The following is a 27,589-nucleotide window of genomic DNA, read 5'->3' as shown; positions in this document are numbered from 1 at the left end:
GATGTCGACGGCGCTTCCGTGACATCCTCGGCTACAGCAGCAATATTCTCTGCAGAACGGCTACTCCGGGGTCTGCTACGCCTGGCAGCATCTCGTGTTGTGCCAGTCTCTTCGAGGCGAGCGGCTAAACGTCGCAGTTTTTCACCAGTAGGCGTTGGAGGGCGAGGAAATCTGCGACAAAATTCACGTTGTGCCAAAGTCACCGACCGATTATTGGTCAAATAAATAGTCAGCAATATTCCGCGTTCTGGAGCAGTGTAGCATAACATTGTTTATTAACGAGTATTTCGCATGTGTTTACTACAAAAATGTCAAAACAGAACTGACATTAGGGGCCAATCGCAAAATTTATAGCATTTTCTGATAGGAGGATTACTTTAGCGCCACCTGTTGTTTTCATTCTCTTCGCAAGTGACAATACTAGCCTTAATTACTTTGTCCCTTTACAGTATTAGTAAGAAATCAAAACTTTCAATTTTTTAATTAGAATTTTCAGAAAAGTTCCGGGTATGCAGCTTTATATTAAATTTTAAGTGTAAGTTTGAAATCGCTCAAAAGTCATGTTGATCTCATGCGATGTTGAGAATTCTCTACCGTATAAAGCACATACCTGGAAGTATTTTATGTTAGCACAAGTGAATGTGTATATGTATATGTGTTTCTGTGCTCATGAGTCGCACTAAATTATGATGGGAAAATCATTGTGAGTTGAATACGTACATACATACAAAATATTTTAATAAAATCTGTGCATAATAAATTCATCTGACAGTTTGTCACATGCATTTCAAGAGTAAAGTGCACACGTCTGATCGGAAGTATTATGCCTTTGGAACATATTGTCACGGCAATGTCTTGCTTGCTCTCGACATGCGGTAATAGCAACAGTACTGCCTTGATGATGAATTCGGTGGTATCAAAACCGCTCGATGTCGTTTGGGGCGTGGGCTGCAAGAGACAAGCAGTGGACCTTACTAACAAACTGTGAGTATGTTATCAGTTATAGGTATTTTGTATAAGTACGAGCATGTGTTTGTGCGTAATTATAAATCTGTCTATTTTTAGCAATACCTTGCTAAGCAATCAAGAGAAAGTAAACGATATACTGAATAAACTTGAAAGTAGCGTCAAGCAATTAGAAAGCATAATGGCACCGAATGGGTTAGAGGAGAGACGCGCCAAACGTGAGTTAGCAGACGCTTTCAATATGCTAACATTTCCGAGATTTGATTGCAATAGCTCTACTGAAAGCACACAAAATATGGAAATCAACAACGATATGCGATCATATTTAGTTGGCTGTGGAAATAATTACTACGGGGAAGGTTGGGTACCGATTGCCTCTTTAAATGCACCACATGGAAAGCGTTTGAACGAAAAGTCACCGAATGAGTTGATTAATGGCTTTGGAGACTTCGTAATCGGCAATAGTGTGAGCGAGTACTTTATCGGCCTGGAGAAGTTGCATGTGATGACAACCAGAAATGGAGTTTGTGAGTTGCTGATATTAATGCACGATGAGCAGGAGATGGATCGCATCGAAACGAAGGCTACTCGACATTTTATGCACTACAAGACATTCGTTGTGGCTGATGCTGTTAATGACTACAGAATACTAAAGTTAGATGGCTATAAAGGCGATATTGTTGATCCGTTGCAGATGTTGCTGGGGCAGCCATTTTCACTGTGAGTTCAAATTGGATCATTAAACAAAATTTATACACTAAATTGATGATATTCCTATTTTGTTTTAGTGCTCAGTTAGATTTGGAAGATGCGAGCCAAATTACAATGTTTGTGAGAAGTGTAAATACTTTATACAAAATTTTCTGATGAAGTGCAATTAAAAGTTAGGTGTACGGTTTTCATTGCTTTTGACATTTTTTTTAACATGCGAGCGAAATTAATAAATCTCGAAATAGAATAAAACTTTCAGTTTCATTACACCTACCTGTGATTTTTTCATATTTTCTTAAACGGAAAAAAGTTTCGTGTATTGCACTTATGTGTGGAAGGCCTAAACTTCAGCTCCGTGTGGCACTTTTGTGAGTAATCCGATCATTTCCACTTCGCGCATGAACGTTACAGTTTTTTCTAATACTTAGTAGTAATTCTAATGCAGGCTGTTATCCAAGTAGCATCCATTTAACCGATAAAGTTTTATGATAATACTCGTATGCCAGTATTTGTCCGTGGTGTAACGATTTTTAATGGTATGGCCACTATCAGATCCTTAGCCGGCTCTGAGCGAATTTGATAGAATCGGACGTTGGGTTGACGTAGCAGGAGCTACAAATCGGTTTGTTTACAAAAAAACTAAGAATGTGTTAATGATATAGGAAAAAATTAACACAATGTCCCTTCGTTGCCATCGGAACGACGATTGATTGGACGAATGTGTGAATATGTGTGAAATTGTCGTGCAGATTTCGGCTGGCGAATCATCCCCGTGACGTGGCAGCTGAAGTTCCTCTCACAATTTTGTTTTTCACCATAGCTTTTGGGGAAATTTAGTAATCTATCATCCTTAATATTTGCCTGTATCCGCTTGTCCAGGGTGGACAAGTGCTTTGAAATTACCCATGCTTTCAGAGAGTACTGCTGAACAAATTGACGCAGGCGATTTATATATGAATATTTCTCGTTATTTGCAACGTCATCTGCCATACAATTACCCTATATGCCTTTATATTGCGCCACTTAAGTGGGGTGGAGTTCACTCCGCTTGTAATAGGACTATGAATAAGTTCGTGCGGTTTTACAACAGATGGCGTAACTTGATTATTATTCCATCGATCCACATTTCCAAACATTCATTGGAGAGCTACTGTCGTAAGGAACAAACGTCAGTATAAGTTTTTTATTTGAAGCGTAAACAACAATATTTTTACCACACTTGAAAATGTCGAATTTCGTGCCAAATAATGTGTTTTTGCGGGGAATTCTTCTTCATTATTTTAATATGAAGAAAAAAGCAGCCGAAAGTCATCGTATCTTGGTGGAAGTTTATGGTGAGCATGCTCTATCTGAGCGAACGTGCCAGAAGTGGTTTGCACGCTTTAAAAGTGGTGATTTTGGCTTGGAAGACGAAGAACGCGAGGGTGCGCCGCCAAAGTTCATGGATACCGAATTGGAGGAATTGCTCGATCAAGATCCGGCTCAAACGCAAGAAGAGGTTGCAAAAACTTTGGGAGTTGATCAATCAACCATTTCCAAACGTTTAAAAGCCATGGGAATGATCCGAAAGGTAGGCCATTGGGTGCCGTATGAATTGAAGCCAAGAGACGTTGAACGCCGTTTTATGGCATGCGAACAACTGCTTCAACGGCACAAAAGAAAGGGTTTTTTGCATCGAATTGTGACTGGCGATGAAAAGTGGGTCCATTACGACAATCCAAAACGTCGGGCAACGTATGGATACCCTGGCCATGCTTCAACATCGACGTCGGCGCAGAATATTCATGGCCTGAAGGTTATGCTGTGTATCTGGTGGGACCAGCTGGGTGTTGTGTATTATGAGCTACTGAAACCGAATGAAACGATTACGGGGGATGTCTACCGACGACAATTGATGCGTTTGAGCCGAGCACTGCGAGAAAAACGGCCGCAATACGCCGATAGACACGACAAAGTTATTTTGCAACATGACAATGCTCGGCCACATGTTGCACAAGTGGTCAAAACATACTTAGAAACGCTCAAATGGGATGTCCTACCCCACCCGCCGTATAGTCCAGACCTTGCGCCATCCGATTACTATCTCTTCCGATCGATGCAACATGGCCTGGCTGACCAGCACTTCCGTAATTACGATGAAGTCAAAAAATGGATCGATTCGTGGATTGCGGCAAAACCGACCGAATTTTTCACAAAGGGAATCCGTGAATTGCCAGAAAGATGGGAAAAAGTAGTAGTAAGCGATGGACAATATTTTGAATATTAGATTTGTAACCATTTTACGTCAATAAAGTTTCAAATTTCGAAAAAAAACCCGCACGAACTTATTCATAGTCCTATTACGTATCCTACAAATATTAACAAAAGTCTAGTTCAAGTTTAAAAGTGTAATTTATAGAGCTCAGAGTTCTAATTCTTACCAGAAATTCGGTTTTGAGCTACTCCATAGAGCTACCCATTATACTGCGCTCATGTTTAGAACTAATCATACATATTGATGAATAGGTTCTCATATGGCGGACAGTACTCACTCTTTCTCTCCTACCTGGTAGAGATTTTTTTGTTGAGTGCGGTAGAGTCTCATATATTGGCTGTGGTGTGAGAAGCTGCCATCTGTTACCATGCTAACTTTAGGGACAGGCGATTAGTACTGCACTAAGCACACCACTTTGAAGATCATACTAGATCTTTGTACCTTGGAAAAGAGGTTGCCGCCGTTAAGCGACCATCCCTTTTATGGGATTAAATCTAAAAATCTAGCTGCAAGTAGCCCTTGGGTTCTTTTGGACGCACGGTTATCATTACAAGTCTGCTCGATTCTCTGAGTTGCGTTTTCCTTTTCTGCGAGGCGTACACGGATGCTGTTTAGTTTTAGGTGAGTGAGTAATAACATTAAGTCACTAACTCATTCTTCTTTTTGTTTGCTCGTTAACCGATTAAACTTAGTTAGTTTCCGTATCAAATATTTTGAGATCTGAAGTGTTTTGTATTTATTCGGACGAAATGATCTAGCCACCAGATTTGCTTAATCTTTATTCGCTGCACTATGTATGTATATATTCATTTGTGGAACAACACAAAGACGCACGTCACAAATAGGATGAGGAGCTCGGCCAAATACCTAACAGAAGTGTACGCGCCAATCATTTTTTATTTTTATTATTAGTTTATGTCTTGTGTTCGTGAGCTCGTGGTGCTGTTTTTGTAATAGCATAATCATTTCCCATAAACGTTTGAAGAATGCTGCTGGAGTGACAAGCTTTGTCTGGATATAAATACGGCTATTTCCGGTATCGTAGAACTGACTGTATTGAAGTTCATATCGCTTATCACTAAGTCGTCTGAGATATTCACCTCTGCTAACGCGGAAATATTCGAAAGTCTTCCGCGGGATCTTTCTCTCAAATACTCCAAGTGCCGTCTAATCGAATGTTGTTGTCTTAATGAGAAACTCAAACTCACTTTTGTTCGTCGAGAGCGGGCTTTACTACACAATTGCGTACTTCGTCCAAAGTAGCGCTCGTTGGTAAAAGAGATTATCCGAGGCTGGCATTTCAATAGCAATGGCAAACCTCCGATTGTATTTCTGCCATGAAAAAGCTCCTCATAAAAAACTATCTGCCGTACGAAGGCGACGTAAATACAAATAACAGCCCATCACAAACTGGAGGGGAAGCACGGCCAAACACGAAATAAAGGGTGTATTCGGCAATCATATATACATATATGTATATTGTGAGATCCCAAATTACCGAAGTCCCTTACCACCTTGTAATTATAACTGTTTACAATGACGTAGCTCCAGGAGGTGCTCTGTCTGCGTCACTAACTCTTTCTGGAAATTGTCTTTGTACAGGATTACAAGAATACAGATATATGCATACATTGCTCTCTCGCAAGTTCTTTCTTCAAGTAATTGCTTCCAGCTTAACCCGAGTTGATTCTCTGGGGATCAACAGTTCTTTTACAGGCTCTTTTGCCCTTCAGGCGCTCTTCTTCTCGCTGTGAGTATGCTCCATTCCATTGTCTTCTTCGCTATGTTTACGTCTTCTTTGCGTAAAGTGTGACCAATCCACTTCCATTTAGGTGTTTTAATACAAATGTTTAGCAGCTCCATGTTTGCTTTTTCGAGCAATTCCTTGTTTGACATTCTTTTAGGCCAGAAAATTCGGAATATAATCCTTAGGTAGTGATTAACAAAATCTTGTAAGCGACTGGTTATAGCAGTTGTGATTTTCCAGGTAGAGCTACTGTACAGCAGTATCGATTGCTAATTCGACTTGAAGAGCTTAACCTTTAAACTGGAACTCAGAACTCAAGTTACTGCTTTGCCATGCAGAGTACAACATCCGTAATGCTCCTCTGGCTTTTTCAATTCGGGAGCAAATGTCTACTTCCGTGCCACCGTCGGGGCAACTTTGCTGCTAAGGTAAGTAAATTCCTCCATTGTATCGATAGAGTCACTCATCTTATTTGCCAAACTTTGAAACTTTGAAACAAAAATTGATTTTACAGCCGGCATACCTATGAAGCGAGCAACCCATTTCTTTAAGTTCAGTTAGGCAATGTGCCAGGAGGTATAAATATGCCGTCAGCGTTATCGATGTGTTGTAGCGTGCTAGTCATCGTCAATTTAAGACTGCAGTTGTGAAGTGTGCTTAAGGTTGCTTCGACGATGTCTCCTGTTACTAAGAGGAATAACACGAGCCATAGAATACATCCTTGGCGAACTCTATTTCGAACTTCGCTCCTAGCACCGTCAAGAGTTATTTTAATTATTTAATTAATTAATTTTTTCGAAATGCTTCGGCCACGCAGGATAAATCACAGCCAGTTTCTCTACACGCTGTCGAAAGCTTTCTCAAAATCGTTGAACATCTAATTAAAGTCAGCTCTAAACTCTCTGAACAGCATTTATATGGGCGCAGTTGGTTGTGGTATGGAGGTGATCCCTTAGTCGATCCAAGATGATCTGTGCTATAATATTAGATACCGCGGGCAGCACGCAGCTCCCTCACTAATTATCATAATCTCTCAGGTTATCTTTTTTGGGGATTTTGATAATAATATCATCAGTCCTTTTAGACGGGCTTTGCTGATGGGAGGGTGCTTATGGCATATGGAGTGATTTATAGTATTATTTTAAAACATGGCGCTTATTCTGACTAAACTACAATATGTACAGATATGAAATATATTAATTATATATCAAAAGAAAGGTTTTGATGAGCATATTTCCGGAAAATTATAAAAATTAAAATTGGTTATTGTAATTTGTTCATGAAATATTTGCGTGTAAAGTTATCAAAATTTTCATATTGATAACAGCGATGTCTATGCAAAGCGGGATGACACACAAATATACGCATATATATGAGTACGTTTGCTTTGTTTAGCTCTCTTTCTAATGAGCACAGCATTGTATGGGCAAAGAACTCTTTAATCTTTAGCGCGATATTCACCAAAATGAGACGCCTTTGGGTGGGAAAATTATTATTCTGGGTGGAGACTTTAGGCAAGTTTCGCCTGTGGTACCGAGAAGTACGCGAACTGGCATAGTTGGTAATTGTTTAAAGCGTTGCTCTTTGTGGAAATCATTTAAGCTCACAATCAATATGCGTAGTCAAGAACCCGACTATTGTAATTTTCTTTTGCGCATAGGACACGGCGAAGGGCAAGACAATGCATCAAGAGTAAAAAATCCTGATCAAATTCTTTTAAAATACGGAAACCTTATTGACTGGGTTTTCCAACCAAATAATGGAATAATAGAAATCGATAATTTAAAAGACCGAGCCATATTATGTCCAAAAAATGATCAATGTGCCATCATATACTCGAGTATAGTCGATATGCTACCTGGTCAAGAGCGCACATATCTCAGCGCTGATACGATTGTTTCACAAGATTCACAAGATCAGGTAAGATTCCCTGTGGAATTTTTACACTCCCTCAATTTTAGTGGAGCTCCGCCGCATAAACTTCAATTGAAAATTGGAACAGTGATAATGTTGATTCGCAATTTAAGCTCAGCAGAAGGATTGGTGAATGGCACACGACTTATCATAAAACAAATGCATCCGAATTTTTTGCACGCGGAAGTGTTATGCGGAGAGGCTCAGGGAAGGCGATTTCTATTGCCTCGTATAAATTTGCAGCCGAGCGAAACCACACCACAACAGGAGGAGGAGCTCGGCCAAACAGCCAAAAAGGTGTAAGTGCTTTCAGTATCTAGGAAAACTGTAAGAAAATAATCCACTCAAAAAGTGTGTTAGGGACTAGGTATTTACTATTCATTCAAATGCAAAGAACGGGAGTCTGATGGGTCTAAAAACGTAAAAATCAACCGACGCCTTATTCCCAGCCACCGGAATGTACATAATTAAATAAAAATCGGGTTAAAAAATAAATAAGTAAAGGGGTGGGATATAATAAATATTTCATACAGAAAAATTGTCTTAGTAAAACAGCAATGGAAGTCAGATATTAACTAATAAAAAGTAAAAATATTGAAGAAAAGTCCCATGCCGCTAAAAGAATCTCCGTTATATTTGCTTGTATATGTGAGAGAATTGTCGACAGTGTCGTCATGTACTGCTATTGTATTTATTATCTACTTGAGGGTGAATAACGATGTATTATTTTTTCTAATGCATACTCAAGTGAATGCATTATTTCCAATAGAACGCATCACGTTGCAAGTTGTTGCGCTGTAGCTTGCTACAAGGAGTCACGCCGCGGCGTTCTGCATTCAAGCAAACAATGCAGCGTGGTGACACGAGGAAGCAACCACCGTCGATTGTGTTTATGTCAAATGAAAAAAAAGAAAAGTGTACTAAAATCAGAACTGAGAAAAAATATTGTAAAAAACGCGCGTTGCATGTAAATGCATGTTGCTTGCTTTCTGCCACATGTGGCTTTGCGGCGAACACCGGGTGCTTTCATTATGTATGTACACACATTCTTTGAACGAAGCTCTTCAATATTTTATATGTAAGCGCTTCTTGCAATTTTGTGTGCTCCTTTTTGCTTAATTTCTACTTTTATCACTTTTTCCCTAATCTTATATTTGTTAGTTGATGATTCGATGTTTATTTAAGCGAAAGCGATTACTTAAATCCGACACATGAGAAATACTAAATATTTACATGTATGTGTATATGTATATGTGTATGATATTTATGTACCTATACATAAGTATATGTTTAAAAGCCACAGAAAGCACTGCTAGTGGTAAACTTTTATTTAGATGTTTTCATCTGGTGTGCCATTTTTGTTTTTGTTGCAGTAGAATAAATATACCCTTTACATGCACAGGGAATGCTGCTGGAGTGACAGTCTTTGGAGGTGTCCGTGTCGTTCCGGTAACATACAACCGACTGTCGTGGGATCTTATAGTACGCCGTCTTTTATTTCGGCTACTCTTAAAACCAGCCGTTAGCTGCTAAGAGGGTTGGAGAGTCGGTGCTTATTAAGCCACTATACAGGGCGATGATATTTTTCTGCCGCTAAAATTCATAATTTTCGGTGATCATGAATCAATTATACTACAATTTAGTATGTTTTTACGACACCAAACAAACTCGTTGTATTGCAGTGCCTTAAATGCAATATACAATATTTTTTAATTTGAATTGTGTTAACATTCCGCAGAGTGATCTTGAACGGTTCTAGATAAGCCGTTGTTTTCCAATATTTGTATGGCTGAGCTCCGTTGATTTATTCCCTCTCCGCCTTCGCCCCTCCTTGTGCAAATCAGTTCCGTGAGCCAAACAAAAAAATCACTGATAAGAGCGTATTTAAGCAACAAACATTGCCAATTGCGACCGTTGAACTTGCCGAAGTCAAAGCGCTTAAGTAACGAATTTTTTCGCTATTAGTATAATAAGTATTTATGACAAGAATTTGTCACTAATCAAGATGAGATTCGCAAACCACACACCAAAACCTAATTCTCTCACAAACCTACTCCGGAATTTAGTTAAAGTGTCTTAGAGCAAAGTAAGGGCATTTTAGTTCAAGCTTCAACTTTGTCAATTTCCTACTTACGCTGATGACTGAAATATTTGCAAACAGCACTGATTTACGCAACTCAGCTAACCTGCAATCCTGGAATGGTGCTGCAAAAATCAGTGGACGTTTAATATCAATAAATGTTTTCGTGTAACTTATAGTGGGACCACGAACACTTTGCATACTTCTTATGGTGTGCGAGCTCTGTCTTACTATCTGTGACACAAATAAAGGACCTTGCCGTTGTATTTGATTCCAAGGTGACATATAATAGTCATGTCGAATATATTCTTTCTTAATGCTGGTTCTTATGCGCCGAACCTGTTAAGCATTATTTGTTATTGATTTTGAGGGCCCATTCAAAATTCAACGCATTTAACCTGGGAAAGAGTATATTAAGGAAATTATATTTTGTCGCACGGTGCATTATTATTTCCTTTTAATTCTGTTCAACTTACATATTGACATACAGTGGCTCAATAAAGAACTCGGACATACATAGCATGCAACTTCAAATTCAAAATTTTTCGAAGAAATGCTAGTTAGTTTTTATTTTTATATTTTTCTATTGGGTATTCAAAAGAAAAAGTCAAAGAAGAAATCGGACATCTGGCATTATTGCGATTGTTTGACACTTTGAAACGGGGAATCTACAAATAATTTGCCTTTGGTAGAACAGTGCAAAGAAAAAAGCGAGAAACGTAATAAATTAAAATAAAATTTCAGTCGCGTTTTGTTGAATAAAAGTCCAAATTATAAACTTGGGTATACAGCGTGGGCAAAGCTCAATTCAAGTCAGAAATTTAATTATTAGTCATCATGAAAAGGGTAAAACCGTTCAGGAAATCGCAGAAAGAGTGCAGTTCAAAGAATCAAAATCCGTGGAAAATAAGAAGAAATCGGGACGACCAAAACTGTTTTCGGATGTAGATGAACGGTGGATAGAGCAACAAATTGAGACAAATCCAAATTTGAGCGCTTCGAAGCTCGCAACAGAAGTCGTCCAACACCTTAATATAATATATATGCATTAACTGCAACCCCGAAAGTATACGTATAGTTTTGCGAGAGAATAATTATAATGGGAAAAACTTTTCATCAACGAGATTAACCGAGACAAGAGAATAAAACTCACGAAGCGTCATGGGGATACGGATTTCGACTTCTGGAAGCACGTTTTATTTGCAGATGAAAACATGTTTAACATATTTGAGTCCGATAAACAATCATATGTGTGGAGAAGACCTAATGAAGAGCTGTTGGGAAAAAACTTACGTCCTACAGTTACACATGGGGGTGGGTCGGTAATGGTATGAAGTTGTGTGTTCGCTGCTGGCACTGGAAATTTGTGCTTTATTAACGGCAATATAGACCACAATGAATGAAAATTTGGTTCAAAGTGCTGAGAAGTTGAGAATTAAGGACAATTTCCCGTACTATCAAGACAATGATAGGCACTTGATGTCCGTTGATGCCGAATGTACATCAGCCCTAAAGTACTAGAAACTCCTCCACAATCTCCAGACATCAATGTAACTGAACATCTGTGGCCTCATTTGGAAAACCAAGTGAAAAAGCATGTTATTAGAAACAAGAAAGACCTACAAGATGGGGGAAAATATATCCTTTGACATGCAATAAGCTTGTCGAACCCATGGCAAGAAGTCCGAATGCTGTGATAAAAAATAAAGGCTTGCCGACTACATATCAATTATATTGTTTTTTTTTAATACTATTTATCTAACTCTTCTTCTTCTTAATTGGCGCGATAACAGCTTACGCGATTTTGGTCGAGTTTAACAAAGCGCGCCAGTCGTTTCTTTCTTTTGCTAACCGGCACCAATTGGACACACCAAGTGAATCCAAGTCCTTCTCCACCTTATCTTTCCAACGCAGAGGAGACCTTCCTTTTCCTTTGCTACCACAAGCTGGTACCGCATCGAATACTTTCAGAGCCGGAGCGTTTGTATCCATTCGGACGACATGACCCAGTCAGCGGAGCCGCTGGATCTCTATTCTCTGCGCTATGTCTGTGTCGTGTTAAAGCTCATACAGCTCATCGTTCCATCGCCTGCGATATTTGTCGTTACCATCGTGCAAAGGTCCAAAATTCTTGCGCAGAATCTTTCTCTCAAACATTCCAAGCGTCGCTTCATCGGATGTTGCCATCGTCCACGCTTCTGCGCCATACGTTAGAACGGGCATGCCTTGTAGAGTGTTAGTTTTGTTCGTCGAGAGAGTACTTTACTGCTCAGTCGCCTACTTAGTCCAAAGTAGCACTTGTTGGCAAGAGAGATTCTACGTTGGATTTCAAGGCTGACATTGTTTTCGGTGTTAGTGCTGGTTCCTAAGTATAGGAAGTCTTTCACAACCTCGAAATCGTAACTGTCAACAGTGACGTGAGTGCCGATACGCGAGTGCGCCGATTGTTTGTTTGATGACAGGAGGTACTTCGTTTTGTCCTCGTTCAGCACCAGACCCATTCACTTTGCCTCTTTATCCAGTTTGGAGAAGGCAGAGCTAACAGCGCGGTTGTTAAGGCCGATGATGTCGATATCATCGGCATACGCCAACAATTGTACGCTCTTAAAAAAAAATTGTGCCTGAGCGATTTGCCTAACTTTAAAAAAAAAAACAAATAATTGGCGCGTACACTTCTGTTAGGTGTTTGGCCGAGCTCCTCCTCCTATTTGTGGTGTGCCTCTTGATGTTGTTCCACAAATGGAGGGACCTACAGTTTCAAGCCGACTCCGAACGTCGGATGATTTTTTATGAGGAGCTGTTTTATGGCAGAAATACACTCGGAGGTTTGCCATTGCTTGCCGAGGGGCGACCGCTATTGGAAAAATATTTTTATTAATTTTGCGTTCACCGAGATTCGAACCAACGATCTCTCTGTGAATTCCGAATGGTAATCACGCACCAACCCATTCGGCTACGGCGGCCTCCTAACTTTTGCCTAACTTTACTGCATATAAATGTCCGAGATCTTTTTTGTCATGGAAGTTTGTTAATATATTTTGTAGTTTTGAAAAATACGCTTGAAGAACGAAAATAAATGTGACACAAAAAATCGCTAGATTTGCATTTTATTATTTATTTTTTGATTTAAAACCATATCACTTGGGTGTCCGAGTTGCTTATTGAGCCACCGTATTAAAAACAAAAATGTTTTTGCCTTTACAATAAGGTTTGAACAAATTTTCTACACCGCTTACTTAAGTAAGTAAATATTTGTTTGCAATCATTAAAAATACAGTTTGGTGAAAAATGAATCCATTATTTTTGGGTAAAATTTTTGCGCAAATGATTTAAAACTGCTACGACTACTAGCATGCCGGCCAACATAACACAATATAAGTTTAACCGTTTGAGTGCGATTCGTCGATATAGCGACGATAACTAATTACTCCAAATTTGCGGCGCGTCGCTATAGCGACGATTGCATCACTGTGCATTTGGCGTTCGGCTAGGAACGTGTTGAATATTATTTTGCGATATTTATCAAAAATGTATGTCATATAAAAGTATAAATTAGTTGAGACCGTTAAAAACAATTTTTATTTTTCGTTCAATATCGATATTTTGAAAATAATTCCTGACCATGTCTAGTAGTGAAGAATTTACTGAAGTGGAAGATACGATACCGGATTCCGACAATGAAATGGACTATGATAGTGATTCGAGTTTAAGTGAAATTAGAGTGTTTACTACCCGGAGGATGCGCATTTTTAGTGATAGTTCCGACGAAGACGAGAATAACATGGGGGATGACCTTGAAAATAACATATTTACTACTATATCCTCTATATCTTCGCAATTTTCGTATGTATTAAAGAAAATCGCTTAGGACTCAAACGGTTAAGCCAACATAATTCTGTGATAATATCGAAATTTTCAACATTTTTTTTAACATGAAAAATGCCTGAAAGGAATCCAGAAATCCAAAATAGCACTTGTAATTAGCATCAGCCCCTTAAACACCATTCACAGTTTTAGCGGCCAGGCGTGCATTTTCGCCGCTATCAAAGAAAAACTGTAAAGTTTTCTGTTTGTTGATTTCATGTTTGTTCCTGCAATTCACAACTGAATGGCATAAACAAAAAAAACATCAAAATAATTTTTTTAGTGTGAAATGGCATCTTGACAACGAGCATGAACTTTAATTTGTTTGATCGATACTTTACGAGATATCGATCACTACAGCCATCTACCAAGGAAATTATGTATTTCTTTTACCTCAAACTAATACAAATTGAACGCTGTGCCTGCATTTTATTTTAAGAGTATTTTTTCAGAAATTTAAAATCTCAAAATTTTAATATACTTATAGCAACATATTATTGTATGTCTGTATGTCTTGTATATCTGTTAGCATTTTTCAGTTTTCATTCCCCAGCGCTAACCAACCAGCACATCGGTCCTATGACATGTGGACAACACTGGCATGTTGACAGTCTTTGTATGAGCAGCAACATGTGTGACAGCAATACACATACAACAAGCGGCAACATTAAGAATAGCAACAATAAAAACAACAATAAAAATACAACAATATCACTTTAACTGTTGTTATCTATGCGCTCAACTTTAGTCCTTTACGTTTGTTTTTTCTTTTTTTATTGTTGTTGTTATAGGAAAATATTGTTACACATGTATTTTTTGTTATTACTATCATTTTTGCTGCTCCTTGCCAACCATTTGGACTATCCGTTACATAAGTATGTACACCAGTATATATGTACGCATGTACATGTGTTGCAGTTTAAGTGACTTGGAATTGCAATTTATTGTTTCGTGTGTCCGCTATTTGGCAAGTGTTGTCAGACATCCACTTGCACAGAGTACCAAATTAAAGTAGTATAAAATATAATATAAAGAATGTACATATATGGACTATATACAATACATACTTATGTACGTATAATAAATTTTATTGCATCACAAAATGTCACATTCATCTTAATAATAACAAATATTCATTTTATTCAGTTTGTTATTTATGGCGTACATGGTTAACTAGTTGAGTTGTCCTGCTCATTTTCATTCACTGCTCTCAGCATATAACATGCATGCGCTCGCTATATCTCCACAAAATCCACAAAATGTGCATTCTTCTCCAAGCTCAAATACCCTTTCATACTCACGGCAACCTGATGTTGGTTTCGAACAGCGTTACTGCTTTTGAGTTGTAATTCAGCTTAGACATTGCGTGATCAGCTGAAGTGTGACATAAGAGTTTGTAGAGACCTTGACCGTTGTTCGTCTTCCATAGTTTGATCCACTACTTTCACATACATATAAACGGTAGAACGGATATTGAGCTCAAAATTTTAATGTTGGGTCTACATATTGCTCATTTGCTGCTAGAGTGTTATGGTTAAGAAAAAAATGTCGAGAAAAACAGTTTCAAATTTTAAATTCCTTTAATTTTCGTTTAATATGTAGAGACCCAGCGATCCTGGTGAAAAGTGATATCCTCTAAGAACATGGAGTTTGTGGGCCTGCAGCTGCTACTTGCAAGCAAACCAGTGACGAAATCACTGGAGTTATTACAATTCAAAAGAAGTTCAGAATTGAACTCGGCAATAGAGTAAACTGGAGTATACCTACACTTGAAATGAATCTCAAGCGTGGAACTTGAATTGATATACAGATGGCGCGATGACGCCAGAAGGCATAGGCGGTGGAATATACAGGGTTGCCAATATTCGACGGACCCATCTGGGAAGCCTGTATCTTTTGACAGAGACGTCAGATCGCTTAATGACATACCGCGTTGGAAGCGTCAGTCCAAGCAAATTTTTACCATGGAACAATACACGCCACGCGAGTGCTCCGAAATTGTTGAAATTCAAATTCAACATAAGAAGTCAATTGTGAAAACTCAACGTGCGTATAAAAAATTAAATAATGTGAAAAGTGCGCATTCTAAGAACACCATTAAACGTTTGTACGAAAGGTTTTTGACTGGTGATGCTCTTTCTAATCCAAAGAGGCCAAATCAAAACCGACCAAGGCGACGAATTATCCGCATTGATTTGCATTTATTCCCGTATAAGATTCAATTGACGCAAAGATTGTTGCCTACGGACAAGCCTCGTCGATTGAAATGGGCCCAAAGAGTCATCGAAATCCGTCGGGTCTGTCGAATATGGACAACCCTGTATGTGGCAGTCCCGCACTATAAAAAAAGGAATAAGCTTTCTTCTGCGATGACACACACGAGATCGCGGTAATCGGTATTAATATTAATATAATTGTGTTATAACATTTCAATAAAAACTAAATTTTTGCTTTTACTTAAGCGGTTAATATTTTTTAATTAATAATTTTTATAATTCGCTACATATATAGCCCCAAAATAAAACGTGCCGATCGATAGTTTTTACAGCACCTTCCGAGCGGAAGTCTAAGCTATCTATCTATGCGCAGAGATTAGCTAAGACAGAAACTTCCATTCTGAGTGACAGTTATGCGGCATTCAAGGCGTTATCATGCTGTCAGATTAGGTACTCATTCCTTGAGTCTCAAGACCTTAAGTACATCGAGAAATCGAACTTGCTAGGAATGGAAAATACCATCCGTTACATATGGGTACAAGGGCACACGAATATAACTGGGAACAAAGTAGCGTATGCATTGATTAGAGAGGCTGCGGCCTCTGTATTAATAGGACCCGATCCCTTCCTCACTATGGATAACATACCATCAAGGAGAAGCTTATAAGTGAAGAGCTAAGGCTACTAAACGTTAGCTGACACCAAATTATGACGCCATGCCGGTGAAGTCCTTATTGGGGATATAATCAAAGGAGATTCAGAAAACTCATAACCTTTTCAAAGGACAAGCCGAGTATGCTCACGGGCTTTATCACAGGTCTCAACACATTGCATAGTTATCTGCATAAGATTGGGATATCGTCCATTTGTACCTGTCGCTTTTGCGACCGGGCTCCAGAACAACTTCTTCTCTAATGTGACATTACAGCGCGAAGAAAGTGGACACATCTCGGCCAGAAGATAGGCACACGCGCATAACACATCCCAGATCTATCCTATGTTCATTAAGGGAATTGGCCGCAAAAGACTATGAGGGTGAAGTATAAACCTCATTTTCAATTCATTCATTGCTCATTTATTTATTCAAACGTCGCGCATTGAAAAAAAATAAAATTATAGTAAAATGTATACAGCTATATTGAGTTCTGTCCGCACTGAATTTAGCACTTCTTTAAGTCATCGCTTGGTGCGCTTTATGGATAGGTGGAATAACTGACCAACTCGTGAGATTTAAGGGAGTCACATTGCTTTCTGTGACAAAATGTTAAGTTGCCAACGAATAAACAAAATTGAGCAATTGGAAGACAATACTCGATGCGTTATTGCCGAAATATAGGCTGATTTGGAAATTGGACCCTAAGATTATTCATGACGAGTGCATTCCTTGTGATATAAATCACGAAGTGCTCTAGGGTATTAAGATAGATTCGCTTCAGAAGAGAGGGTCAATCTACAACCCCTTGAATAGTATGAAAGACTACAGATAAGGACAAATTAGATCGCGCCTGACTGCAGAGATTTCAAATTGATTAGCACGCCAACATAAATTAAAAACATGGTATATGAAAAACATTTTCTTATGTATTTGATAAACGAGAAAAATAGCAAATGATCCAAAATACTACCTTTGACACTTCAGATGACACAATGCAATAATATGACTGATGATTGTCAACAACAACCACACATATACGATTCAAGAGATATGACTCCAACCAACGAAGTAATACGCAATGGAAGCCAAGTTGTGCTGATTTCTAACAAAATATTATATAAACGCGAAACCTTCGGGAACCGTAGGTACAACATAGGCCTGGAAGCCTTTCTGATAAACTACTATACCTACAATATTCTGAGAAAACAGCCAATTTAAAACAATCGCTCTGCCGGGGTTGTAGTCCCGCTTCTTCTTTTCCTGATTGGCGTAATAATCGCATACGCGATTTTGGCCGAGTTTAACATAACGCGCCGGCCGTCCCTTTTTATTGCTAACCGCCACCAGTTGGCAACATTTAATGAAGCCAAGTCCTTTTTCACCTGATCATTCCAACGTAGAAGAGGCCTTCTTCTTCCTCTGCTACCACCAGCTGGCACCGCATCGAAGACTTTCAGAGCCGGGGTGTTTGTATCCATTCGGACGACATGACGCAAACCTGTTGCTTGTGAAAAATTAAACTTTTACAAGTAATTAAATAAATATTTAGTTGACACTGAGGAATGTTGTAATGCTGCTTATAGTCATGAGAGAATATTTCGAGTGTGAGGTTAATAGGGATATAAATACGATGTGAAGGAGTAACTCATTACCAACAGCAATTGGAGATACATTTTTTCATTAGCTGCATTCTCGCACGTGCATTATCTAATCGCATGACTGCAAATGATTTTCCTAAAAATTATCTTTGAATCAAAGATAACCTTTTCACGTGTAATAATATTGGCACAGTTTTTACGTAGAACTCGAACATTTTGTAGCCCATAAATATGTGTTTGTACATATTTACAAGTATGACCCCTCGAAGTTAGAAAACTACTTCTTTCTCCTTTTTATCGCATCCACAATGATACGACATTATTTTTAAACACCCGCAGTGTGACCACAAAACAAGTACTTTTAAATTTATTTGCTCTTTTTTGGTTGATTACACCGCCTGGAGCAGCTGTCAATTTCTAGCTTCTTAGCTTATTTATGGGCATTTGCCAACATTTGACACAGAGTCATTATATTTTATGCGTCAATGTAAATGTGTTTATTTGTCAAACCAATTGAAAAGTTTATTTCGGACTGCCGGGCATAACCAAGAACTTTGGGCGCTTGTTAATTTAACCGAAACCAGAAGAAGTGAAAGGACAAACGGCACAAAATTGCAGGGCAGCAGAAGCTTTTTGAAATGATGCTCAACGCTGCTGTAATTCAGAGTTTCTGTTAGTTTATTTAACAGTTTCTCCACCACAGGGCTATACAAAATAACAGCTACTACTGCTGCTGCTCTTGTCCTATTGTTTTGTATTTGTATTGTAACAATAACGCATAACTGCTAACTTATCGGCTCCGCTGAGCACAAACTTTATTTTTGTTACTCTGTTTATACGTATTTGTTGGTGTTCTTTTTGTTGGCACTTTAGTTATTTTAGGCCTAACACAAAGGAAGCGACCAAAACAGTTTTTCGTTTCTGTTAGACAAAAAAACTTTGATTTGTTTTGTATGAGGAATCACCGCTGTTCCCATGGTTTGTGGAAATTGTGTCATGAATAAAGAAAAATATGTTGGTGTGAAAATAGGTGTCACACTGCCCCACTTGACGGTGGAGTGTGAGATAATGTGCTGCAAAGTATTTGCAATTTTGCAAGTTTGAATTAACGAAAACTTTTTACAACTTCCCTTTTATATGTGTGTGTATGTATAAGTGTAACTGAAGCGGTTGGTCAAATGACAATAATAACAAAGAAGATAAACTGACAATAAATATAAAAAGAGCTCAGGGAGCTTATGAAAAATCAAAGCCAAGGAGGAGAAAATAACATTTGTCGCCTGCTGTTGCGGCCACATTTGCATGGGTCAAAGTGACCGCAGTGATTTGCTAGTGAAATCCAGATGAGCAAATTATTTATGGGACAAATGCCTGAGTTTAGCAGAAAGTCAAAAGCATGGATATACGTTAGGGTGACACGTTTTTTTTTTCGTTAATTGAACTTAAGGGATTAGCTATTATCTTTTTAAACAGTTGGTTTAAACAGCGGACGCACGTTTCGTGTTTTGTTTCACTGTCAAACATCTTCAGTTTGGTCTATAATTTAATCATGAATCGTCTTACAAACGAACAACGCTTGCAAATAATTGAATTTCATTATAAAAGTGCGTGTTCTGTTAAGAAAGTTTATCGCGCGCTTTTTCCATTTTATGGTCAGTTTAATCGACCCACTGAAGCGGCTATTCGAGCTATTGTGACTAAATTTAAAACCAAATTTACATTATTGGACATGAAACCACCAACACGCTTACGTAGAGCGCGAACTGAAGAAAATATCGCAGCTGTATCGGCCAGTGTTAAGGATGACCATCAATTATCGATTCGTCGCCGTTCAAAGCAATTGGGCCTCTGTTAATCAACAGCGTGGAAAATTCTGTGAAAGGATTTAGGTGTGAAGCCTTTCAAAATACAGCTGGTGCAAGAATTGAAGGCGAACGACCTACCGCAACGCAGAATTTTTGGTGAATGGGCTCTTGGAAAGTTGGCCGAAGATCCACTTTTTTATCGGAAAATTGTGATCAGCGACGAAGCTCATTTTTGGATCAATGATCAATTGGAAGATCAGCCAGAATAATTGCAAGAGCTACCAATGCATCCAGGAAAGGTCACAGTTTGATGCGGTTTATGGGCTGGAGATATCATTGGACCGTACTTCTTCAAAGATGCTGCGAATCGTAACGTAACTGTGAATGGTGAGCGCTACCGTGAAATGATATCCAACTTTTTTTTGTCCAAAATGCAAGAGCTTGACTTGCATGACATGTGGTTTCAGCATCACGGTGCCACATGCCACATAGCACGCGTAACAATAGACTTGTTGAGAGACGAGTTCGATGAACATTTTATTTCACGTCCGGGAACTGTCGATTGACCACCCAGATCGTGCGATATAATGCCTTTAGACTATTTTTTGTGGGGCTATGGGGCCTGCTTCAATTAACGCATTGGAAGACAACATTAAAGCATTTATATGTGAGACACCGGCCGAAACATTGGAAAGAGTATGCCAAAATTGGACTAAGCGGATGGACCATTTGAAGTGCAGTCGCGGTCAACATTTGCATGAAATAATCTTCAAACATTAAACTATATGGACTGTACTATCGATTTAAATAAAAATTACATGGATTTTTCTGAATTTTATGTGTGTTTTTTTGAAAGACTTTGCTATAGCTCTTAAAAAATCGTCCTTTATATATAATTGCAGTCAATTATCAGTCAGGAGACAACAGCGGTGCATTTAAGTCAGAACTAAGCGTAATCTTTGAAGCTCTCAACCTTCAATACCCAAAGTATTACTACATATTAGCAGGCGATCTCAATAGTAAACACTCGGACTGAGGAAACAGTCAAAACGATACTAAAGGCAACGCTTAAAAAGATTGGCTTACCTCAATGCTATAGAATTTAGATGTAATATGTCTGTCTCCCGTTACCCCATCTTATGAAAGGGCCCACTTCTTTCTAGATATTTGTATTGCTGATCATAGAATATATATTCAGAAGGTTAACAACTCAATCAAATGTTTAAAATAGCCTTTTCTGATAAGTTTCTATACTATAACGATCAAGTCAAGAAGACCGCTATAGCTTTGACAAACGCCAAAAACGAGCATTAGAAGAACTTATAAAATAAAAAAATGAAATTTCACACAACTAATGATGCAGAAATCTTATACTTATAATTGTCTTCCTTTATGTGATACATGCATTACATATTAAACAGTTACATTTTTGGAGATATTATTTGAACAGCGAAAAAACAGCAGCAGCCCCTCACTCTACTAAAATAATAATCATCGCAATCTTTCGAAGCGTGGCTTATTTTCTGGATATGCTTACTATGCTACAACATTCGATTGCTATTCATGTTTGAAAGATAGTAAATATCCCTTGTAACTGTTCAATTATTTATTTAATATAATATAAATGAATTACTAGGTTGTTCAACAAGTTTTGCGGTTCGATAAGAAAGGGTATTGCTATTAGGCTAATTATTATTTTCCTGTTAAGTTGGTACACTCTTCATATGGACGTATGCGAAGTTTCATTTCAATCTGTCAATTCATTCATTGTTTACAAGCCATTCAGTATCGACGTGTCGCAGTATTTGTAAAATGAACAAAAAAAAATCAAGTATCGTGTAGTGATTGAATTTTTATTTTTGGAAGGCTTAAAAGCAACGAAAATGTATGAATGAATGATGAAAGTGTATAGGGACATTTTCGCCATCAATTAGAACATTGAGAGATGGGTTGCTGAGTTTAAACCTGGTTGTACAAGTCATGAAGACAATCCACGTCAAAGCCGTCCAAAAACAGCAACTATACCAGAAATTGTAAAAAAAATTAAGGATGTCGTATTTGAAAATCATCCAGAGACTGAAATAGATTTAGCAGAAGCCCTAGGCACCGCATTGGGCAGTGTTAGCAATATTTTCACTGAAGTATTGGGTTTCAGAAAGCTGAGTGCAGCATTCGCTAACAATAGAACAAAAATACATTCAAATGTAACTTTCTCAGCAACATTTAGATAGTTTTCGAAAGGATTTTGTGCAATGATTCATCACTACCGATGAGAATTGGGTATATCACCATGATTAAAAATCAGAAGAAGAGGCTAAAGGATAGTGTGAATCTGGCTCTTCGGCTCCGAAATGATTTGGTTTTGTAATGGCTAAGAAGGTATTAGCATAAGTTGTTTGGGATTTTGTTTCTGGATTATTTGCCAAATCATAAAATAATGAATTTTGGATATTAATATAACCTATCGAAAGAAATTCGTGAAAAAATACCCAGTTTGCAAAAGAAAAAAAATATTTTTCATCAGGACAAATGCACCGTGTCACAAAAACCTTTTTTCAATGGCTAAAATCCATCAATTTAAATAACATTTAAAAAAACCATCATTAATAAAAACATTTTTCTAATAGCGGTCGCCCCTCAGCAGGCAATGGCAAACCTCCGAGTGTATTTCTGCCATGGAAAAGCTCCTCATAAAAATATCTGCCGTTTGGAGTCGGTTTGAAACTGTAGGTCCCTCCATTTGTGGAACAACATCAAGACACACACCACAAAGAGAAGGAGGAGCTCGGCCAAACCCCCAAAAAGGGTGTACGCGCCTTATATATTGTATATTATATAAAATTGTATATAATTATATAAATCAATTAAAATTCGAATTGTTGGAGCATCCACTTCATGCAGCAGATTTGACGCCTAGTGACTTTCATCTGTTTCTAGCCCTAAAAAAATGCATGCGGGGAAAACGATTTTCATCAAATGATGAGGTCATAGCAGCTGTGAAAGCGTGTTTTGCAGCCCTTCCAGATTCTCAATTCAGGTGATGGAATCCATAAATTGGAATCTCGTTGGAATAAGTGTATTGATGTTCAGGGATATAATACTGAATAATAACCATAAAACTGTGTTTTTCTTATCGAACCGCAAAGCTTATTGATCAACTTGATATTTTATGCAGAAGATACAATTTTTAAGAAAGTAAAAAAATAACAGATTCATGATAGAAAGTTACGAAATGATTTCAATTTGCGGGTAAAACTTGGAAAAATATTTATGTAATTTTTCGAGAAACCCACCTGCAAGCAAAATCTTTGGCTTTTGATTTTTCCGACGAATGCGGCATTGACATAGGTTTATCGATAAACGATAGGAAAGATAAAAAAAACCAAAAAAAAAAAAAATTTCAACCATGAACGCTTCACCCTAATGTACAAACACGACGAACATACTTGGAATGCTGAGCTTATTGCATTAGGCCTGCTGGTGCTGTGACAAGCGTATTTATTTGGGAGTAATGGGTTTTGGCTTGTTTTGATTCCACTTTCATTATTTATTAGCAGCAAATAAGCATTTCATAAAATATGCAAAGGTTTCAGGCCGATTGTGGCCGCTGTAACTTTAGTTCAGCTAATATTCGAATACAATATTTTACATAGAAATTTTCTTGCTCTCACTAAATAAGAAAATAAAAATTACTCTCAATACGAATTATATGTCAATAAATAATTTGTTTAACAAAAATACTATACAAAAAAACTAGCAGCTATTGTGGAAAAAATGCATGTATGTATGTTCACTCTTTAGGGTGTGAAAAAATTTGACTATTTACTACTTCCCTAACTAACTCAACAAATATTACACAATACCCATTTAAACATTTTCATTAACCAGATCAACCAGGCAATTTAATTTGAAAAGGCAAAAATGTTGTTCTCTGCCTTTTTACCTTTTTAACGACTCAATACCTCCGGTATTTGCACATTTTAATACACAAAACAAATTTACAAATAAATTCAACCCAAATTCAATACAAATGTACGAGTGTGTATTTGTGGACGTGTGTGTTCATACCTACGACCGAAAGTTTAACAAACCATACGAAATGAAATGAAGCGATATATCAACAGGATGTTGACAAAAATTTACCAATTTGTGTTGTTGTTGTGCACTTGAGTATGTTTATATTTGATTTTCTCTTAATATTCTGTATATTTTTAACATCAAAAGCACCAAGAATCACGTCTTGAAAGGAGAATACCGTTAGGAAAGTGGTTGATGAACTTCTGACAGTTTTGTCGTGTCTTTGTAGCCTAGGAAGTAAATTTTGAGGTACGCACGGTAAATAAACACAGAGTTAAACAATATAGTTTTAGGACTTCTTGACAAGTTTTGAACATTTATTTGTTTCTCATTAAATTTTAATATTGTAAGTTAAAATTCTTAGAAAAATTTCGAGTAGGCAATTTTATGGCCCATTAAATTTCGGTCTCATTAAGAACAAGTTTGAAGTGATTCAAAAATCACGTTGATAGTTGACATTCTTTACTTATAAAGAAACTCCCGATGAATGTGTTTTGATGTCTGTCTGTATACCCTCCGATCCAATAGCTGCAGTTGTATTTCATCCTGAAACTTGTCGGTGTAGTTGAGGAGATGTTTCCTGACTCGCCTGGGAGGTGGCTCAAGGTCTAACAAGTGTCTGCAGGGGAGATTCCTACGGTAACACCCAAGCAGGAATTGCATTTTACTGTGCTGATTGACGGGGAGCATGGAAGCCTTTTTGTGAAAAGGTTGCAGGGAAGGCATCAGGAAGCATTCCGTGGCTGCCCTGATGGCAGTATTTTGACATGTCTGGATCATTGATGTGGCATCCACTTTTGCCTTCAAACTGCAGCTTCCTTCGTTCAGATGGTAAGAAAGGTCGCCGTGAAGTTAGTGGGTGAAAGCTGAAGGTTCCTTCCAGTGAAAAAGCGAGAAAGGCTGACAAGGCAAACGTTCACTTTGTTCGTTATCGAGCTTTCGTAAGCATATGCGAACAGTGCAACCCCCTATGGTCGTTGGGGGAGGCTCGAATTGTAGAATTTGAAAATATTGATTGTCAATGAACTGACAGTACTGCACAATGTTACCACAAATGACGCATTTGTTGAGCTGATTTTACTATTTAGTTTTGACTAAATTAATTCCACTTTATTCTGAGTTCACCTGGGTTTTTTTTTCCTTGTTCACTCCTCTCGGGAGCATAGCGCCTCGACAAGACTCAGTCTTGCCCTGGTTTCGTTAATTTGTTTTTGGATTTCTGACAGGGGTGGCCGCCGCCGTAGCCGAATGGGTTGGTGCGTGACTACCATTCGGAATTCACAGAGAGAACGTTGGTTCGAATCTCGGTGGAAACACCAAAATTATGAAAAACATTTTTCTCCTCCGAGTGTATTTCTGCCATGAAAAAGCTCCTCATAAAAATATCTGCCGTTCGGAGTCGGCTTCAAACTGTAGGTCCCTCCATTTGTGGAAAAACATCAAGACGCACACCACAAATAGGAGGAGGAGCTCGGCCAAACACCCAAAAAGGGCGTACGCGCCAATTATATATATACATTTCTGACAGGGTAGGGGATTAGCCTGCCGCTACCAGTCCTAAGTAGTGGGAATGCCCACCTGTCGTTGCTTAGGAACAACACCTTCTTACTGCTTGGAGCGCCATCTGTGTCTCACATTTTTCTGGCAAAAGGATCGCACAGATGGTTGAGGACTTCGCTAAATTTCGTGTGTCTGCTGTATTACCGTGGTCGCTCGCTTCCTTTTGCTGGCGCCACTTGGTTTTTTGCTTGTTTAATGCGCAGACTATTGTGCGGGAGTATGGATGGAAAGCATAAGTTTTTGGGGTTGAGGAATGGAGGATTTATTTATTTTTTGTTATTTTTTTTAATTTTGTTTTATAAACAGAAAAAGTACTTACATTTTGAAAGTGCGAGGACCGTGGGATTCGAACCCACAACCTCTGGGATGCCCGGCTAGTACACTTACGCTAGACTACCCAGTTAACCGGGGTACTTTCATCAAAATCGAAATAAGATTCCTATGTATTTATTTTCTTGCTTTTAACTTAAAGGTCTAGTATTCGTAACTTGGTACGCAAATTAAATAAGCAAGAAAGAGAACGACGTTCTAGGGGTAATTTGCTTGCGAAAAAAAATAAGAGTGAATAACAATGCAACAATAAAATGATTACAAATATAATATTGTCAAGTCAGCAAATCAGCTGATACTGCAAAATTTATAGGGAGCTGGTTCGGAGGTGTCGCCACCTTCTGTATTCCTTTCTAAAATACATACATATCCTTTCGAAGTTTAATCGAAATCTTTAAATGCCTTAAAATTTCTAAAATTAGATATCAAAAAAATTCTCTTTATTAATACAATAGTATCTTTTAAGCTGCGATGTAAACTCTCTGTATGTAATGAAATGAGTGGACATGTTTTTGTAATTTATGTTGAGAAATGAAGTAGAACAAAATAAATGAAATATCTGTATACTCTGTTTTTCCATTCTTGCAAAATATTATGAAATATAGAACACTTTACGAAAAAATCGTACTTGTATCAAATGAGGTATGAGTGACTGTAGGTATATATGTATTTCATCCAGAACCTTTGCTCGTTGAGTTTTATGGCGACATTGACATAATGCAGGTAATAATGATTCACTGGCTCCCGTGGCTATCTCATCTGAATCGCTACAAACGCTCCAGCTATAAAATTATTCGGTGCTGGTGGTAGCAAAGGAAGACGAAAACTGCCTGCCTGCATTGGAAAAATCATCATTTGGAGAAGGACTTCGCTCCACTTGATGTGGCCAAATGGCGTTGTTTAGAATGCAGAAAAAATGACTGTCGCGCGTTGTCAAATTCAGCCAAAATCGGTTGAGGTATGAATATAATTTTTCGGAACACATCGTTATCAGTGCCGTCTACCATGTCAACGTGTAAAAAAATTTAGGTTGAAAAAATATATTCTGAGTATGAACCAAATCGGAGCACAAATAAAGTTTTTCGGATTATATCGACTCCAGCGATCCCCAGTGGATCCATTTTGCCAAAGCTCTTTTTTTTAGGTATATAATAAAGTAACATTCGGTAGTGCCGGGAGAGGTCTTGAAACATCAAATGATAGAAAGAGTTTTTTCTCTGTCATTCTGGCAGGTGCTACAATTGGATAGTTCTTTGAAAAATAGCAAAATGGCGGACTTTTGAAAAAAAGGTTTGTTTTTATGTGGAAAGCTAGGGTTCAAAAGAAACGAAAGTAGCGCCTACCTGAATGAAAAGCCTACAGAATACTAATCAGCTTAACTTTTTCGTTTCAGATGTCCTGAAGAGCCGAGATCCTGTTGACAAGCGACCTATCTCTTTTTTAAGACGCTTACTTTGGTGCCACACTACTACAAAAAAATATGTAAAAAAAATGTTTTTGTATACTATTTGATGTCAATAATAACATACTATAAAATTGAAACGATCGCATTTTATTTTCTTTAAAAAAAAAAACAACAGAAGTTTGAAATTTTGAAGTACATTTTTTTTTCTTAATTTCCATTAAGTTTGAAACTTGGATGGATGGTGTGGGATGTTTTCCTCCATATTAAAAAATTACGACCGATTGTATTGTATGTCATCAAACAAACAGTCGACGCACTCGATTATCGGCACCCACGTCACTGTTGACAGTTATGATTTCGAGGTTGTAAAAGACTTCGTTTTAATATTGGGTTTCCCAAACAGAAGT

General features: G+C 38.0%; 1 protein-coding gene across 2 annotated transcripts; it reads left to right on the top strand.

The window, feature by feature from the left end:
* Window positions 1–783: 783 nt before the first annotated feature.
* Window positions 784–27,251, top strand: LOC128856551 (uncharacterized). Of its 2 annotated transcripts, none has more exons than XM_054091857.1 (3): window positions 784–984; window positions 1,066–1,686; window positions 27,171–27,251. In XM_054091857.1, exons 1-3 carry the CDS (start codon window positions 824–826, stop codon window positions 27,196–27,198), a joined length of 810 nt encoding a protein of 269 aa, XP_053947832.1. In that variant the 5' UTR covers window positions 784–823; the 3' UTR covers window positions 27,199–27,251. The 2 variants fall into 2 exon arrangements, with proteins under 2 accessions (XP_053947832.1, XP_053947831.1); XM_054091856.1 differs by lacking the exon at window positions 27,171–27,251 and adding an exon at window positions 1,755–1,939.
* Window positions 27,252–27,589: the final 338 nt, after the last annotated feature.

The sequence above is a fragment of the Anastrepha ludens genome, chromosome 3 (assembly GCF_028408465.1).
Source record: "Anastrepha ludens isolate Willacy chromosome 3, idAnaLude1.1, whole genome shotgun sequence".
NCBI classification, from domain to species: Eukaryota; Metazoa; Arthropoda; class Insecta; order Diptera; family Tephritidae; genus Anastrepha; species Anastrepha ludens.
The sequence above is the reverse complement of the archived record's forward strand: the minus strand, read 5'-3'. Positions and strand labels throughout refer to the sequence as shown.

What these genes read in the sequence shown, in the direction of transcription:
- LOC128856551 (XM_054091856.1), top strand. Translation starts at nt 824, where the DNA reads ATGCCTTTGGAACATATTGTCACGGCAATGTCTTGCTTGCTCTCGACA. An exon ending in GTGGACCTTACTAACAAACT is followed by an intron (nt 985 to 1,065) that starts GTGAGTATGTTA and finishes GTCTATTTTTAG; the next exon opens with CAATACCTTGCTAAGCAATC. An exon ending in CTGGGGCAGCCATTTTCACT is followed by an intron (nt 1,687 to 1,754) that starts GTGAGTTCAAAT and finishes ATTTTGTTTTAG; the next exon opens with TGCTCAGTTAGATTTGGAAG.